At 39.0% G+C, this 17,171-nt stretch overlaps 3 protein-coding genes across 5 annotated transcripts; 1 reads left to right on the top strand and 2 right to left on the bottom strand.

Annotated features, from left to right (window-relative positions):
* Positions 1-191: 191 nt before the first annotated feature.
* On the bottom strand, positions 192-3,793 carry LOC122086975 (probable GTP-binding protein OBGM, mitochondrial). 2 transcript variants are annotated; one of them, XR_006142592.1, is made up of 6 exons: positions 3,457-3,792; positions 3,183-3,291; positions 2,916-2,998; positions 2,699-2,761; positions 1,259-2,605; positions 192-1,164 (listed from the first exon to the last, which is right to left on the bottom strand). XR_006142592.1 is itself a non-coding variant. In XM_042655908.1 (5 exons), exons 1-5 carry the CDS (start codon positions 3,589-3,591, stop codon positions 1,319-1,321), a joined length of 1,677 nt encoding a protein of 558 aa, XP_042511842.1. In that variant the 5' UTR covers positions 3,592-3,793; the 3' UTR covers positions 192-1,318. The 2 variants fall into 2 exon arrangements, 1 of the variants encoding a protein (XP_042511842.1); XM_042655908.1 differs by having other exon boundaries at positions 192-2,605; positions 3,457-3,793.
* Positions 3,794-4,470: 677 nt separating this feature from the next.
* Positions 4,471-10,461, bottom strand: LOC122086974. Of its 2 annotated transcripts, XM_042655906.1 has the most exons (5): positions 9,726-10,461; positions 8,820-9,028; positions 8,064-8,149; positions 6,087-7,872; positions 4,471-5,325 (listed from the first exon to the last, which is right to left on the bottom strand). In XM_042655906.1, the coding sequence occupies exons 2-5, from the start codon at positions 8,977-8,979 to the stop codon at positions 4,649-4,651; spliced, it is 2,709 nt and encodes a 902-aa protein (XP_042511840.1). In that variant the 5' UTR covers positions 8,980-9,028; positions 9,726-10,461; the 3' UTR covers positions 4,471-4,648. The 2 variants fall into 2 exon arrangements, with proteins under 2 accessions (XP_042511840.1, XP_042511841.1); XM_042655907.1 differs by lacking the exon at positions 9,726-10,461 and having other exon boundaries at positions 8,820-9,652.
* Positions 10,462-14,445: 3,984 nt separating this feature from the next.
* On the top strand, positions 14,446-16,421 carry LOC122086253 (putative F-box/LRR-repeat protein 19). The gene is made up of 2 exons (XM_042654994.1): positions 14,446-14,459; positions 15,938-16,421. Exons 1-2 carry the CDS (start codon positions 14,446-14,448, stop codon positions 16,419-16,421), a joined length of 498 nt encoding a protein of 165 aa, XP_042510928.1.
* The last annotated feature ends 750 nt before the right edge of the window (positions 16,422-17,171 follow it).

Genomic DNA, 17,171 nt, shown 5'->3' with positions numbered 1-17,171 from the left:
TCCTATAGTGTATGTTCAGATAATATGAGTTTTGACCTCTATGATTTTTGGATGTATGCATCCTAGAGAGAACCACATTTAATTTTGGTAGGCAGTCTAGTTTCCACCAACGATAAGCAAGTCTCATGTTTCTGAGTTGAAATCCCAATGTGTTTGGGTGAGATTTTGATTACTACAATCACAGAAATGCATGTCTAAAATTCTCACGATGCTCAACTCATATTAAATGATCAAACATAAAACTAAACAAATTATTGTTATCTACTGTTAACGAAAAGAGAAAAAAGGAAAAATATTGATCTCTACTTGTTCAAACTGATGTGCAAATAAATCAAACATTGAAGGCATATTGATAATAAATAACAATGGGCTAATTTTCAGTCTGAGACTCTGACCTTTTGAATCAAAATAGAGATCCAATACATGCAGAGCATCGGAACCAAAATCGGAGGCTTTTTTGCTTAATATGATCTAAAGGAAATCTTTGGGGGTGTCTTATCCGCACATATTGATGCAATGCCATCTCAGCCCCTGGTTAGCAAATGCAATAGAAGAATGCTCCAAAAAGAAACTCTGGTGAAGCCAACGAAGGCTATAGACAATGGTTTCTTTATACATATTTCCGATGAAAGTGTTCTTCTAACATTGAAGCTCATACATCAGCACTGTAGCACATTCCAGATCCAAGATTAAATGGGTTTGGTGGATAAGTCCACTCCCAGTTCTTTCTTACATTTCTTTCACTTCTCCAATAGGATCACATTCCTTTTAGCCACGCAAGAACAATCAGAGGCAAGAAGTCTCTCCACCAGGCAAATTTGCATCACATGGTAACACCCACACCACCAAACTCATACAACCATATAGTGTAACCTCTTTTGAGAACCATCTCTGTAGCAAAGTTATTGGTTTTGATAATTATCTGAACAATGGTGAAACATTTGGCACACCTAAAGTGCATGAAGCAGGCTCGCAATTGATATTAAAGGGAACCCTTAACGCCAACCTTTGAAAGTCTTCAACATGGTTTAAACCTCAATGGTCTCATGCAAAATATCATCAATCATTGAGTGCTCAATAAACAAGTGAAATCTTTGGAGCTCATCATACTTAGAAGCATCAAAAGGCTACTGAATTGGTGGAAAATAGGCTCTTGTTTTAATCCTGGGAAAAAATACCCACATATAATGTGTCAGGTGTAACATCAAATGCATTTGAAAAATACGCAATCCATTCTATGAAGGCCTTCCTCCCTTACCTCCTGCCAGACAGTGCTGCGTTGTGATGAAAAATGCAGTAGCCTTCATTAGCATAGAACTTAGTCAACCATAATTCTACCTAAATCCACCCTCTGTGACTCTACCCCATCCACGAGCATTCGGAGGCCTGCTTTTAACTCTGGTATCCCCTCCTCCAGCACGGCACAGACAGGAAAAATTGGAACACCTTGAACCCTTCTCTTCAGTTCTTCAAATACATCCTCGGTACCCTCCTCATCAATCTTATTTGCTACCACAACAGAGGGTCTATCCGACAAACCTTCTTGATGGTATTCAAGCTCCAATACCAAATCTCTCAGCTGTTCCCATGGCGGAATCCCCTTTCTTTCATCTAGTGCAGCGGCCAAATCTACCACAAAAGCTAGAACCTTTGTTCGTTCTATGTGTCGCAGGAATGCATGTCCAAGTCCACGATTCACATGTGCACCCTTTATGAGTCCTGGAATGTCAGCCACGGTGATTGAGAAGAAGTCATCATAATTTAAATTTCCTATATTTGGCCTTAGAGTTGTGAAGGCATAATGGCCCACAGCAGGCTTAGCCCTTGACATGGCCCCTAGAAGAGTACTTTTACCAGCATTTGGCATCCCAACTAGGCCCACATCAGCTATACTCTTGAGTTCTAATATTAGGAAAGCTTCTGAACCAGGTGAACCAACACTAACTGAGGATTGATCTTCATCTTCTGATAACTCAACTTCAGGGGCTCCATCCTTATGGTCACCATGCTTCATGTGTTTACGGACCATAGAAACCTTTGCAGAAGAGACATTACCAAGACCACCCTCTCCTCCCCGAGCAATGACAACTTGCTGACCTGGTTCTTTTAATTCAGCAACATTATATTGTACTATTTCCACTTCCACTTCCTCTTCCTCTTCCTCTTCCTCTTCCTCTTCCTCGTCTTCTTCCCATTCTGCCTCAGACATACTGTCACCAATTTCTACATCTTCATCCTCACTCTTGCCTTCTTCAGAGTGGGAGACAGATTCATCAATGCCAGCTTTGTATTGTTTGCTGAATGTAGAAGACTGAGCAAGAGATCCATTTGATGGTCCCTGGACTCTGTGCAGGGTGCTAGGTGGTTTGTTGTTAATTCTTTCAATGCAGGAAGATGAGACATTAAAGTATTTTCTTTTCAATACCTCCTTTGAACTGGGGATAATTGTATTCTGTTGATCGTCTGTAGACAGACTAAGCTCATTACCCTCAAGTTCACCTGGTATCTCCCAAGGATCCAAAGCTTTCGAGGAAGACTTCTCAACAAAAGATGGAAATTCACCCTCTATAAGATGAATTGCAGTGCCAACAGGTACTTGCACAACCTACCAGATGAAGTCATGTTATCAGTGATTTTCAGTATTCTCCCACCATATGATTGCTAACAAGATAATAATAATAATAGCATAAAGGAGAACCTTGTCTGCTCCTCGGCTTCCTATCATATTCTTAGAGGCTCCATGCCCCCCTTTCTTTGCATTCTGTGACACATACTAAATGTTATTAACAATTGTGAATGTTTAACCCATTAAGCTGGGGTAAGAAATAAGGAAATGAGTTCATGCTTCAGTCATTAATGGTGATCAGTCATGAATGAAGGAGAAGACTGAAATGAATGGAGGGGGAGTGTTGTACCACATGATGTTGCAGATTGCTGAAGTCCCAGACTGCTGCTGAGCATTCTAGAATCACATCACCACCTCTTCCACCATTCCCACCTACATTAGTTCCCGAAAAAAAAAAATCATTACTATTGAAAGAATTATAAAATTCAATAAAAACAACCACCCGAATTCCAAAGTTGAATAATTAGGAGGAGAGAAACACAGAAAATAAAGTAATTCCAGCATCCAACTTGACCCAGAAAAAGAAAAAAAATTAAACAGAGAAGAGCTAAGCTACCATCGGGTTTGCCCCGGCGATCACTCCGGCTGCGGCGGAAGCTGGAGCAGCCGTTGCCGCCATGGCCTCCTTTAGCCCACAGCCTAAACTTGTCAATCATCCTTCTCTCCTACAGAAAAAAAAAAAAAAAAAAGGCAAAAGAACCCAAGATGGAAAAGTAAGTAAAAACGAACCAAACAACATATCCTATATCGTGATGAAGAAGAAGAAAGTTGAAGATGCTGGTGGAGAAGAAATTTAAAAACTAAAAAGAAAATCCAGAAATGAAAGAGACCTGTAAAGGGGCAAGCTTAGACTTCTTGCTAGGAGCGTCCGAGTATGAATGGACGGAACCGAGAAGGCACGGAGACCAGGGCGACCCCCTCGGCGCTCCGAAGTAGGCAACCACGGTTAAACGCCGCAACCACATTTTCGAGGCGGAGTCTCTCTCTCTCTCTCTCTCTCACAATCAGGGAAACAACTTTAGGCGGCGGCTCTGTGTTTCAAGGCATTCCCCTCCAGGTGTTCTGTTTTCTCTCAAGAAATGTTTTTAGAATAGAAATTAACAAGAAATGTTTTTAGAATAGAAATTAACAGTTTCCAGTATCTGAAAACCTATTTAGCACCCTACCATAGATGGGTTCAATCCTATTTGTTCAGACCAGACTGCATGAGCCATCAAAACCAACCGGATTGAATCCAAGCCTACCGATCAAATTTTCTTGTAGGTTTAGAGGTTTTGGTTTTTGAAACCGTTGAAAGACCAATTGATATCACGTGGATGAAGAAATTCTCTAAATTAGGTTCTTTTTTAAAAAAATTCTCTAAATTCTCTAAATTATTTTTCTTGATAGATTGAATGCCTAACTTGAATGCCCGTGTCTTATGTTGTGAAAGTTGGAATCTCAATTTCAATCACATTGAGATTGAATGTCCTGTCCCTCTACTGTACATCAACTCCAATTGTACCATTTGTAATTAAATGTTGGGCAAAAGAATGCTACCATGCTAACGCAGGTACATATCAGTGTGCAAGCCAATAGGAAGGAGCCTCAGTTCACTGTGGGACCCACAACCGCCTCACCTCCTCTTTGTTTTCTCTAATTGGACCTCTTTAGTCAATGGAAAAAATCCTTGCACCTTCAAGTTAGGGTTTGATTGATATGATCTGATCATGTTGGAATTAGGTTTGGGCAATCTTTAGGAGGCCTTCTTTTATTTGGACACATTATGAGAAAATACTTTTCCTTTTTTACTTTTACTAACAGGTAAAAACTGGTCGGTTGTCTGCAGTATTCATTCAAGTGAATAATTCAAAACTAACAACAGTTTATTAACTGTACAATGTCTTTGAACTTTGACAATAACTTTCCTTTCTCTAACTTCATCTATATCTATACAAGGTTAATTGAAGAAACCCTATTAGTAAGAAGACAGAGCTTCATTTATGAGTGAAAACAGAGAAGAAAGCACCCTCAGATGAGTACTCAGGTCCCCTCAAGCTCGAGCATAACTTCCTCAAGAAGTTCATCCCATATCCACTCCTCAAGTTCAAGTCCAACACACTCACACTCAAACTGGAGGCTCATCCACCCATCAGCCTTAGCAAGATCACGAGCCACGATGTAATCCAATGACTGATCAAGCTCGGGTTGATAACTTAGGAACCAGCTAATACTGGCCCATACCTCCTCAACAACATGGCACCCCGCGGGCATTGGACGGATGTTCAAGTCGATGGACAAGGGCCGTGGCCAGTACATGAATGATCTCTCATAGATATCTATTAAGACATCATTAATTACATCGAACAAAAGCCGGTGATCAAAACTGCTACCAGTTTCCTCTCTAGAACAGTCTAGTTCAAACAATGACGGGTCCACTGGCTGGTCTGGTAAATGCCATGTCCCAAGGTTCCCATTCCCACTGAAGCCTGATAGCTCGAGCACTTCCCTCACATAATTGAAGTTGGATTCATCCTTTTTATCCACCTGAACGTGCGGAAGGTCACTATCAAAATACTTGCTTAGACTTTTCACATTCACAATCTCCATTGTGCTCCTATTCACAGAAGGAGAATCCTTGGAAGATGGGTCTTGCAGGTTGACCAAAGAATCCAGCTCATTGAAATCAATAGGCCTGGGTTTCAACCCAGAGTCTGCTTCTGTTTTAAATGGAAAAGCCACATTTAGCATCAATATTCATTTCAGAAGGCAAAATTTAATTAAATCAACAAAACTGCCACCTAAATGTTTTTCTTTCAAAACATCAGTACACAAGAAAATATTTCAGAAAACCAGTTTGCAGTCGCAAGAAGTTAAATTTTATCAAAGCATTATATTTCTACCCATCAGTTCTGACCATGTTTATTCCACAGCTAATGATAGTTTTCAGGGTGAATAAACAGCAAATGATATTAGTTGTTGAAAGCCAACAGCTCAGTCTTGTGCCAAGGCCATTGAGATCAGTATCACTGACCTGTTTTGAGTAATCTAATAAAAGTAGTTTGACCGTTGTTTTCCCCTTACAAAACAAAATGGTTACTTGAAAAATTGAAATATCATGTCACACACTTTATTTCCCTACTTTGTTTTGCATGGATCCATGTAACCGACCCCATTAAGTTGGGATAAGGCCAATTTGTTGTTATTGTATACACCATCTTTCTAAGTCGAGACAAGAAGTTTGTATTTCCCATTTCAAAGAAGCCATTACCAGAGAAGATATTTCTCCCCTCTAGATGAAGGATAGATATATATATATATATATACAATAAAAAAATAATTAAATAAATAAAAAATAAACATTTTTAAAGGGCCTATATTATGTTAACAAACAGTTAAAAAAAATTAGGCTTATGATTAGAGTTTGTTAAGTGATGCTTTAGCGTATGGGGAAGAAAATAATTGGCACAAGGAACTTTACCTTCTGTGATGATATACTCTGAATTGTCAGAGTCTAGAACAGAGTTTGGACTTGGTAGTGCCTGTTTAATACAAGCATCTGGTGCAGGCTCAACTTCCTGTAGATAGTGAGAAATAGATATATTCTCCAACGTTGTCTGGTTGTCCGAATTATCAATTGTTTTATCCTCTTTACCATCATCATCTGCATTCAGTATCAGTTCCACCTGATCCACCTGAATTAGACTAATTTCACTCAATTCCACCAAGATTTCTTGACTTGCATTTTCTACAGAAGCTTCTAACTCGCTGTCATTTTCTGTACCTACGGAAAGAACAGCAAGCTTTTGACTGGACCTTTCCATATTAGCAGGGCTGTCCATATGAGTGCGATTGGGCATCCCCAAACAAGAAGTATCATGAGACACCTCAGTTTGCAGAGAACAGAAAGACTTGAGTTCAGGTAGAGATAGAATCCTGCCCAAGGCTTTTGGGGCAGGTCCACCAAGGGATCCCGCATCTTCATTTGTCAACTTTAATCTGTAAGACAGATGTTGCTTAGCTTCTCTGCTGAAAGTAGATTCAAACAATTGAGAGTATCTATGCAGTGATTCATTAAGAGAGGCCGTTCTTCTCAGGCGATGGAGTCCACCCTTGCCAAGAGCATAAACAGGACTTTCACTCCGATAACTACTAGGGCTTCCCTTACAATCTCTGTCTGTTGTGAGCTCTTTCCAGTGATCAGACATATCCTTCTTCTCATCCTTGGAATGCTTACGGCCATAAGGGATTCTATGAAAGATAGCATCCATGGATATCCGGTGACGTTCCTTTCCAGTACCTCTGATTGCATGTTTTATCCTCCGCTTAAAATTTTTTAAACGATTTGTAACCACTCGACGATCCCCTTGGTTCTTCAATTCATAATAACCTGAAACATTACCAGGTTCAGCAGTTCCCATCCTTTCTTGCTTATTACCATCAGTCATCAATGGGAAAGGCTGTGTGAATGTGTCATCTGAAGAATCAGCTGTGGGCAACTTTGCAGGCGAACTCCCAGCTTGCAACTGCCCCTCTCGTTTTGTAAAAGATCCAATTTCACTCAGCTTGTGTTTGAGTTTGCTTGACCTAACATTGTTTCTACATGACAAGTAAGCAACAGGGAACGAACCTGACTTGGTCAATTCCCTCTTAGCACTGGATATCTGGATGTTCTGGAACTGATTTACCAGAGAAGAGTCTGGATCTTGCAGAATTTTTAAAAACAATTCCTTGTTTACCTGAGATATCTCCATAACATCCGGAAATTCCTTTGACTGGGGGAACAAAGCTTCTCTTATGAGATCCTTAGCATCCATGTGCTTCTTTGGCATGCCCATGTCCAGCATATCCTGAAGATGTGAATGATTCTCAATTAGCTGCATCACCAATTCATCAACTTGAATATCCCCGAAGCTCTTTACAGCTCTCATTATTCCACACACCTCACATTGTTCACTGCAGAAATCTGTCTCAGGAGGCTTTAGCATGTCTGGGACCAGCTTGCTTGCGACTGAACTAGCATTATATTGGTTGGGATCAATTCTTGGACTCTCGCCATTTACTCTCATATCTTCACAACAACCATCATTTGAAGGTTCCAAATGATGGAAGGAATCAGTACGTAGTAGCTGTAGTTGTGCGGGCAATGCTGAAGTCTGGCATTTGTGGTCATATTCTTTTGACATTTCTTCAGCAATTAGTGTTTTGATGTGGGCATTGCTGGATTTCTTGTTGGTCGGGCTGCTCACTGTCATTTTTTCTTGAATCTGAAAAATGCAAAATTCAGATTCTCTGTAATCTTATGGAAAGGAAAGATCCTGAGGAGTGAGAAGGTCAAAAAACACTGGTAGTAGGAATCTTCAGTTGTTTCACTAAAATGACAGGCCATACATAACATAGTCACTTTAAATAAACACTGGAAGCATGTTATAAAGATCATTCATCGTATGTTACTTACAAGCAGTTTGTTCACTTCAGCATCCATGGATTCTTGTGCTTCAATAGTATTAGGGATATTCTGATCCATTTTTGCATATTTAAGGCCTGGGGAAAGAATAGGAAAATGGAAGAAGTCACAAGAGTTGTAAAGCACATATGGAATAGGAGTCATGCGGTGTTTAAAATAGACAATGATTCATAAGTCTAGCCAAAATTATTCAAAATGAAAATGGTTGTCGTATGTCAGTGACCAAGAAATACAAGGAATGAATCCTCATTATTAAATTCCTGACTGAGAATGAAGAAGAATAAATATCACTCTAATGGGCTGCTTGGCAAAGCTAGTCTATTAGCGATTGATAGTTGTAAGTGGAAGGGAAGAACATACACTTGAGATGTGGTGTGGTAGCAATACAGCAAATAAAAATAAGACATCCCTTTGTATTCTCTGTGACAGAGACAGAATTTTCTTACGTATTAAGATTGAAATTGGTGTCATGGGTTCTTTTCTTGATATAACTTTCTTTTCAAGCCCAACACATTTCTAGTGGGGTTAATGTTTTGTTCTCTTTTGTTTATTAACACATGAGGAAAATGAACCGGAAAAAAGAAAAGAGGGGGGGGGGGGTGGCAGGGAACTTAATTAAAAACATGCTGATTGAGTTGATAAGAAGTTGAAACTGATGATGATACTCTACACAACATGAACTTACAAAATTTAACATGAATAAATCATAATGTGTGAAAAGCTAGTGAGTCCAGACAGATTTCTTACCCCCAGAATGTCTTCCAGCACCATGCCTCTTGTACGGTAGCATCTTTTTGACATTATGCCATTGATGGAAGTCAAGGATATGAAACACATTTGACATGCAGCCCCGATTGCGGTCCTCAAATGCGAGGCTGGAGCATTTGTGATGCAATTGCTTCCCCATTTGATATGACACAGCAGGAACAAATAATGTTCTACTCAAATTGTCAAACCTGAACAAAAAATTTAATCAGAATTATGGTAGTCCTTTATGAAATATTTACACTACCATCAAGAGTGCATGAGATTTGTAATATTTATGTTATCAAATTTATGGTCAGGACTTCCTTTCTTGAGGATGCAATTTTATTAAAAGCGGAAGAAGGAAGGGGCCAATTGCCCCATCAAATACAAAAGCAGTAAGGTCTAGGCCTTAACTCCACAAACCAGAAAAGAAGAGAACAACCCCCTTCCCCCAAAAAGGAACCATACAAGACGCAGGGGAAAAAAAACACTACATGCAGAGCAGCTATAAAAGTAAAAGAAGCCCCATAAAAAATTCCAAAGACACTTCACAAACTCAAGAACAGACCCGGAATCGACCCCAAAAGCTTACAAAGAGAATTTGAAGCTTTAAGGAATTGCTAACTATACATTTTAATAGAACTCAAATTGATATGAAACCTGAAGAGTTATTTTACGGTAACGACTATGAAATGTCATCATCACAGGTCATATTTAGGGGTAAGCTGTAGACGCGATTAAGAAAATCTCCCAAAACCGATGTTGTTGGAAAATCCCATTATTTTAAGTAGTAGCAGGTGCAGGTTTGAGGGTGTCGGTAAGAGAATATTGCATGAATGAGTCAATAAAAAAAAAAAAGGTAAGTGAATAAATAAAAGAAGAAATGAAAAGAGGATGCAATCATACCGTTAGCGTTGGGTAGTGAAACGGACACCAAAACGAACAAGAGAAGAAGAACGTAACGAACAGAGACGACTCCTGCAGGAAGCCTTGTGGCCATTCGGACAACTCCGATGTAGTTCGAGAGAAGAGGGTTGGAGAATTACAGATTCCAGCAATTCTAACGAAAATGAAAATTATAACTTACTCTAATTGTTAGGACAATGAACGAAATTAGTAACACCGAGTTGTTGTCTGCTCAAATAATTTCAATGATGATTGATTGAAGCAAGAAGAAGGACGAAGAGATGAGGAGAATGATATGGTAGAGTGTAAACAGGTCCTTTTCCCTGGGTGGATTTCTCAGATGGTTGAGCTGTGATTTGGGTTCTCCTCCACACACACAGACGCAAACCCCTCCAGAATTAGAAAAAAAGGGAAGAAATGCCAAAGCCACAACTTCATCAATCTCCTCCTCTCCTTTTTGATTCTCTCTATTTAGCCGCCAACTGTTCTGGCTCCTTCCTTTGCGCCTTTTTTTGGGTAATTTTCCTCGCATTCTTCCTTGTATCGTCTTCATCGGTGTGTGACTTTGACGAATGACGCCTGTCCGTCTGGACCGGGGTTGGGTTGGAGACTTTGTGGAGGTCAAGCGAATCGCGTCAAAATGAAACCTTACTCGATCCTCCATTCCTCCTCCTCCTGCTGCTCCAGGTTGCCTCGTTGCCAGTTCCTCTGATTTGTCATTTGCGAAGACTCACCACTTCAGATGAATCATGGGCAGTGGAGTCATGGACTCCTTATGGATTTAAAATCGGAATCGGATAGGGCGAAGTAGCCAACTTGAATCGGAATCTGCCGTGCTTGATTTCGATTCCTGCCGTTTCATAGCCAATATATCAAGAAGAAACGGGATTTAGAATCGGAATCGGAATCGGAATCGGTTACATTTTTTTGTGGGTTTCAAGAGTGATAAAGTAACTTCTCTTAGGGCCGTTGGGGTATGTGCCCTTGACTTTTTATTATTAGTTTCATTTCTAATATAATTCTAGGCTTGTCCCGAATCTTAGATAATATTCGGGGTTAAAAAATCGATGAATTCAATATTCTGATTCCCCAAATCTTAAAACCATGTTCGGAGCCGACCCAATTCCAATCTAGGTTTCTAGTGTTTAGGTAGGATATGGCCATAGATCCAAAATGGGGTTAATATTTGAATCAAACCTTGACGAATCGTGAGGATCAAGATCCTTTGTCACATGACACTATGTGTAGCGTAGATCCAAGGGTTGCAAATCAATACCTAAGGCTGTGTGTCCAAGAGCTCCTCGGCCTTGAATCTATGCCAACCTGTAGTGCATGCTACAAACGAGCTAGATCCCCAATCTTGATTCCTTGTTTTAAAACCCTATGCTCAATGTTAAAAAATATGGAATCAATATCTAGGTTGGATTTGGGTAATTCGATTATGGTTAGAATTTATTAAAATGAGAAAAATCAGCTGAAAAACACCCTAACTCAGTTTGATCTAAATCAATCACAATCAAGATCGATGAAAGTTAGCCCAAATTAACGGATTTGATCAAAATTTTCAAACCCTGCTTGTATGTACTATGTTGCTTGCCCATGCCGGTGTTGAAAATAATCCCACGGACCTAATGTATAAGAGCACCAGATCATACACATTGTATTAATATTGGTATATCTTTCTACCGAAAAAAATTTCATAAAAAAAAAAAAAAAAAAAAAAAAAAAAATTCTACTGAAAAAAATTATCTAAATATCTTCACCTAACAAAGATTGGAAGGTAAAAGATGACTTGTACCATTTGACTCTTTTAAGTATTAGTGGAAGCATTGGAAGGTCAGCTACAAGGATAGAATATGTCTCTATTCGAAAACTAATTCTGTAAGAAATTAGAGAAAAATTGTGTCAACGTTAGGCAATTTAATATGTGATAATTAGTCACATACCTAATGGAAGTAAATTAATACGAATTTCAACAAATTCAATTTTTTTTTTATTATTATCTTTTACTTCTACTTTGAATTTCTTATGTGGAAGTTGAAACATCTTTATTTTTCAATCAAATATGGATTTTTATGCTTTAAATTATTCAACTAATCAACATATTAGTCTATATCAAACATAATCTTAACGACTTAACCCACAAATATAGTTTTCTTTTAGAACATGCACTCAAGTACTTGAATTTGAGAATTATGTGTCATATTCTCGAAGCAGAAATTCAAATTCAAGTACTTGAATTTGAGAATTATGTGTCGTATTCTCAAAGCATGAATTCAAATTCAAGAAAAAAGGGATATTAATTTCTTTTGACTATGGTGAAGAGACTAACTCTCTAATTAAAGAAAAATATTTCAAATCTTCGTTGATAGGGACGTAAGTTAATGATGAGACTCGATGTTTTAGGATTTCAATCATAATGTTAAATCACCATGGATGAAAAGATTCTCTCTTCACCTTGGTGACAAAAAACTTTACCTTAATAAGCTGTACACATTGTTTATTCACAAAGCATGAATGAGGGTGTCAATCGGTTAGATTTTGATTAAGTTTATGATACAATATGTACAAATCAAAAGTGAACCGAATAATTTTACAACCTCAAAATTATAACGAAATGATTTGATTTATTTGATATGAACACAGTCTCAATAATTCGGTTCAAAATCAATTTAAATGAAAATAAATGTTTAAAATTGAGAACAAAAAATTACAACCTAATGAACCCCATTATAATAGAATTCTAAATGTTGGAAAATTTAATGGAGAGAGAGAGAGATACGGAAACCACATATTTAATGAGAGAGACGGGAGAGAATGTGTGTGTATATATCCTTTTCCCTTTTTCATAATTGGGCTCAGGAGTTTAGAGGGTATGGGTTAGGTCTCGTTAGATCAATCCAAGCCCAGGCCTAATTGGAGACCTCGGAAGAAGCATAACTGGGCTGGGCCATTGGGGTTATGGCGTTACGGTGTTGAAAGTGATTTATGGGTGCTGTAGTTGTTGACAGAAGCTGCCGAAAGGCCCGAAACACCGAGCCGTGGGGCTGCAGCAGTAGTGGGCATTTCGGACAAAAATGTATTAATCAATTAACTAATTAATTAATAAGCAGAGATTGGAGACCGGAGAGGAGACGGTCTTTTGGTTCTCCCGAGTTTTATGTGAGTTTGTAGTAGTCCTGATTGTGTTGGAACCCACCAAATCCCGACACATAGGACCTTTAAATTTAGACTATAATAGGAGTGTGGATCAGATTCTCATACGGATTGATCTACACATATGAAATCCACCACAAAGTTTATTGTTGGGTGGATTCCATATGTGTAGATCAGTCACGTACAAGAATGGTTCTTGTACGAGGACTTGATCCACTCTCGACTAATAGCTCGTAGCCTTCCTCACCAAGATTGTTGCCTCTGTATGTGGTGGTGATCTATAATTTTTCTCTAACTTTGATTGATTGAAGAACCACCAAAAGGCAATCCAAAATGTGAATTCTCTTGTAGTTTATTTATTTATTTATTTGGTTTTTGATGTATTTGTACTTTTTGAAGAGTTTTTTTTTTTCCACCTAATAGTCAAAGTTTTAGGTTGAACGCGAATTCTAGAATCGGGAATTAGATAGGTGAATCGACTGTGATTGATTTCAATTTTGGTCAATTCATGCCGAAAAACCTAAGAATTAGTGAGTTCTCATATATGAGAACTGATTTTAGGAATCTTGGGGATCGAATCGGTGTAGATCAATTCGATCCTTGATTCCGTATTTTAAATTCAACCTGATGTTTGGTCCCTTTGTTATCCTCTCTTAAGTTTTTTTTTTTTTTCATCAATATGTAAATATATATAATGTTGGAATGTTGAAATTATAGTTATACCCACATCGATCTAAATCTCTGGACAGATATCTTATATTAGATAACACTAGTAGCTTTGATTTCTTCAAACAAGGAAATCTATATTCTATGATGGGGCAGTGTTGACTACTCAATGGCTAGCATGCCTCACTATGGGAAGATCCAAAACCAAACTCAAAAATGGTTACTCACCGACTGAACCCCACCATCTTCTCACATTTTAAAGTCATATCATGGACACTGGAGATCAGAATATATTCAGATTTGCTGATTAGATTAAGCATCCAGGACAGATAGACTCAATAGACAAAAGGGTTGGTCCCTACTCCCTCCCTACTCTCTCCAATCTCAGGCAAAGGACAAACAACAGGTGCACTAAAGTGAATATCATTGATCATTGATCATTGATCAGTGATCATTTCCCATTTTCCCTCCCTTGTAAATAATACCCATTTGGATTTTAAGCTTAGTGATAAAGATGAAGCTCAAGCCCAAGCACGCTCCTCTCTTTTCTCATCTATTTTGTTGGATTTCCTTCCCATCAAAGTGTGCTTTCAAGCATTTCAATTATAGACTTAAAAAGTGGAGGATTGCTGGATAGGTAGGGGCTCTCTTGTCTCTTGGTATCATGACTTGAAGGATTAATGAAAACAATAGTACCTTATCCTAGAACTAGATTGTCAAACAAACAAAATGTTAAAAGAAAACGGTCATCCTCCTTGAGTAGATTTGAAAAGTCATCGTTTATCCCCAATATTTTGTTCTTTATCTCTCTCTCTATCTTGGTACAATGATCAGGTTGCTTCATTACAATATGGTCTGGTGGTTGCATGTTCTAATTAGAAAACAGCTTTTTCACGAAATGGAGGTTAAATGGTATACATATGCCCCTCCTTAACCCTGTAATAGTAGAAACCACTTGCTCTCTTTTCTATATTGGCTTGTTTGTGGATTGATCAAAGAGCAAAGACGTTTGCATTAAAACCGAGTAATGGGTGATGGAATTCAGATGCTTTATATTGTAATTGGTAGATCACTTTTCTGTTAGTCAACCTCCTCCAACTAGTTTAATTTGGTTAACAACTTCATTTTCAGCAATCAATGGAATTCTAGATTATTGCTCTCTATCTTACCTGTTCATATTTCTAATCTTATTATGCGTGTTCCCTTTTCCAATGAGACTGATATTTGGTAGTGTCATCTATCCAAAAAGGAAGTCTCACAACCAAGATAACTGCTAAATATCTCATAACTCAGTCAACTATTAATTCCAGTGGATGCTATAACATGTGTTTTTGCTCATCTCCCTACTCTCAATGGTGGCGATTTTTTTGGAAACTTAGACTTCATGGATGGTATCCTATAACTCAATCAACTACTAATTCTTTTGGATATTGACCATGGATGGTATCCTTTTCAAGGGCACCCTACGAAAATGGATGAATATAGACACTACTTGTGGTCTATGTCACAATGAGCAAGAAAACTCTTTTTATGTTTTCTTTTCTTGTGAGTTTTCTTAGAGAATTTTTGGCTGCTGAGTCTTTGGATTTGTGTTTGTGTTTGCATAGAACACCTTTTATTTCAGTTTCCAATTTAATAATGTAACTCTTGTAACCTTTGTACTAATGAATTGTTCTCTTTATTTAATACTTTGATAATAACCAGTTACTTTCTATGGTCACATAGGAATATGGTCATCATGGGGTCTCGAACCCCCGACCCTGCATTTGTAATTTCCTAGGTAAATCATTGGCTGACCAAATTGCAGACCCATTAGTCTACCCAGCCAAAGGTGATGGACAAAAACCCTTGTGTTATGGGAAAGCCAATGCCCTATTTTACAGACTTTGTACTTATTATCACTGCCGTGTGTAAAACATCTTGTGGCATTTCTAGAGGATAAAAACCGTCTGTTGTTCTCAATTTCTGTTTTTCCATGTTTTGCTAGGTGCAGAACACGACACGTGGACAGTTCATCACCAACGGTCAAGATGCTTGCTTGGTTGAAGCTCTACGAAAACCGGGTTGAGGTAAGTGAACCAGACCGAGAACAACAGACGATTTTTATCCGGGTGGAGGGAGGGGAGATGCCATGGGACCGTCGATAGCCGGAAAACGAGGAAGAGCCAAGCTCAACTCTATCAATCTCTCACCTTTCCTCGCCACATCTGATGTTGGTGGCGGCCCTCGCAACGGCGACGAAATCCTCTATCTCATTGCCGCCTGCCTATTTATTAACTCTTACTGTTACTCATTGGAAGCTGTTTAATTTTCTCATCTTTGATTCACTCCATCAAACCAATTTGTTTCTGTATTGATGTTTACTCTTTTTCCCCCCCTTTTTTTTGTAGTTGCCCGAACCTGAAACACCTCTCTTTCGATGGATCCTACAATGCATCGGAGGACGCCGTTTTGAATATCATCCGTAGCTGTAAGAGGCTACAAGTCATTGACTTCTCTGATTCCCCCTATGTTACAGAAGAAGTCCTGGAAGAGCTGGGTGGCAACAACTGCCCATGTTTCCGAGGGATCAGGAGGCCGGGAACGATTAGCAGCTTTCAAGCAAGCGCCATTGCCAGAAACTTACCAAGATTGAGGCTCCTGAACCTGTCCAACACCGATCTCACTGATGGTGGTTTGTCTACCATACTATCTGGTTGTCTTTGTCTTGAGTATCTGGATGTTAGGGGGTGCAATTTCCTGAAACTTGGTTTCCATATGATAGAAAGAGCTACAACGCAGATCATTGAATTTCTTTATGATCCTGATGAAGGTTATTATGATGATTCTGGAGATTGGTTCAAGTTTGATCGTAGCGATTCAATATACTGGTGATATGTAGTTTTTGAGAATCTCTTTATGCTCGTAATGCAGGTCATGTCTATGATTCTCGACTCTTTTTATGTTTTCGGTTTTGTTAATTAGATTTCCTCACCGAAATGGATGCTTTCCTAATGGATCTTGTTCCCATAACATGTTATTAATGGGGCAGGACGAGAGGAAGAATGGGGTTGGGGTAGGAGGGTTTCCAGCTGAGGTGGGGGGTCGTGAGACGGGACTAGGCGAGTAACTAGGATAAAAATCGTCTGTTGTTCTAATCTCTGTTTTTAAACGAAAAAATCATGGCAAGAGTTGGGTTCGTTGCTCTCCTTCACGAAGGCGTTGTCTGTTGAATCGTATTCATCGGAGTCGACGGCGATCATTGATTCCCAGTAAAGAGGGTCTTGGGAGGCCTGTTGCCATGAGCGGCAAACCAGAGATAGGCTCCCTATCTGATCTCTAATCGTAGTTCTGCAGAATATGTTGTTCAGTAGACCTTCGGGCAAAGCATCCCATGGTATCTCCCCTCCCTCCACCCGGATAAAAATCGTCTATTGTTCTCGGTCTGGTTCACTTACCTCAACCCGGTTTTGGTAGAGCTTCAACCAAGCAAGCATCTTGACCGTTGGTGATGAACTGTCCACGTGTCGTGTTCTGCACCTAGCAAAACATGGAAAAACAGAGATTGAGAACAACAGACGATTTTTATCCATTTCCGGATGGGCTATCGCTCTTTTTTCTAACACCAATGCTTATTTTCTCTTA

This window comes from Macadamia integrifolia, chromosome 8 (assembly GCF_013358625.1).
Source record: "Macadamia integrifolia cultivar HAES 741 chromosome 8, SCU_Mint_v3, whole genome shotgun sequence".
Lineage (NCBI taxonomy): Eukaryota > Viridiplantae > Streptophyta > Magnoliopsida > Proteales > Proteaceae > Macadamia > Macadamia integrifolia.
This window is presented reverse-complemented; position numbering and strand designations above follow the sequence as displayed.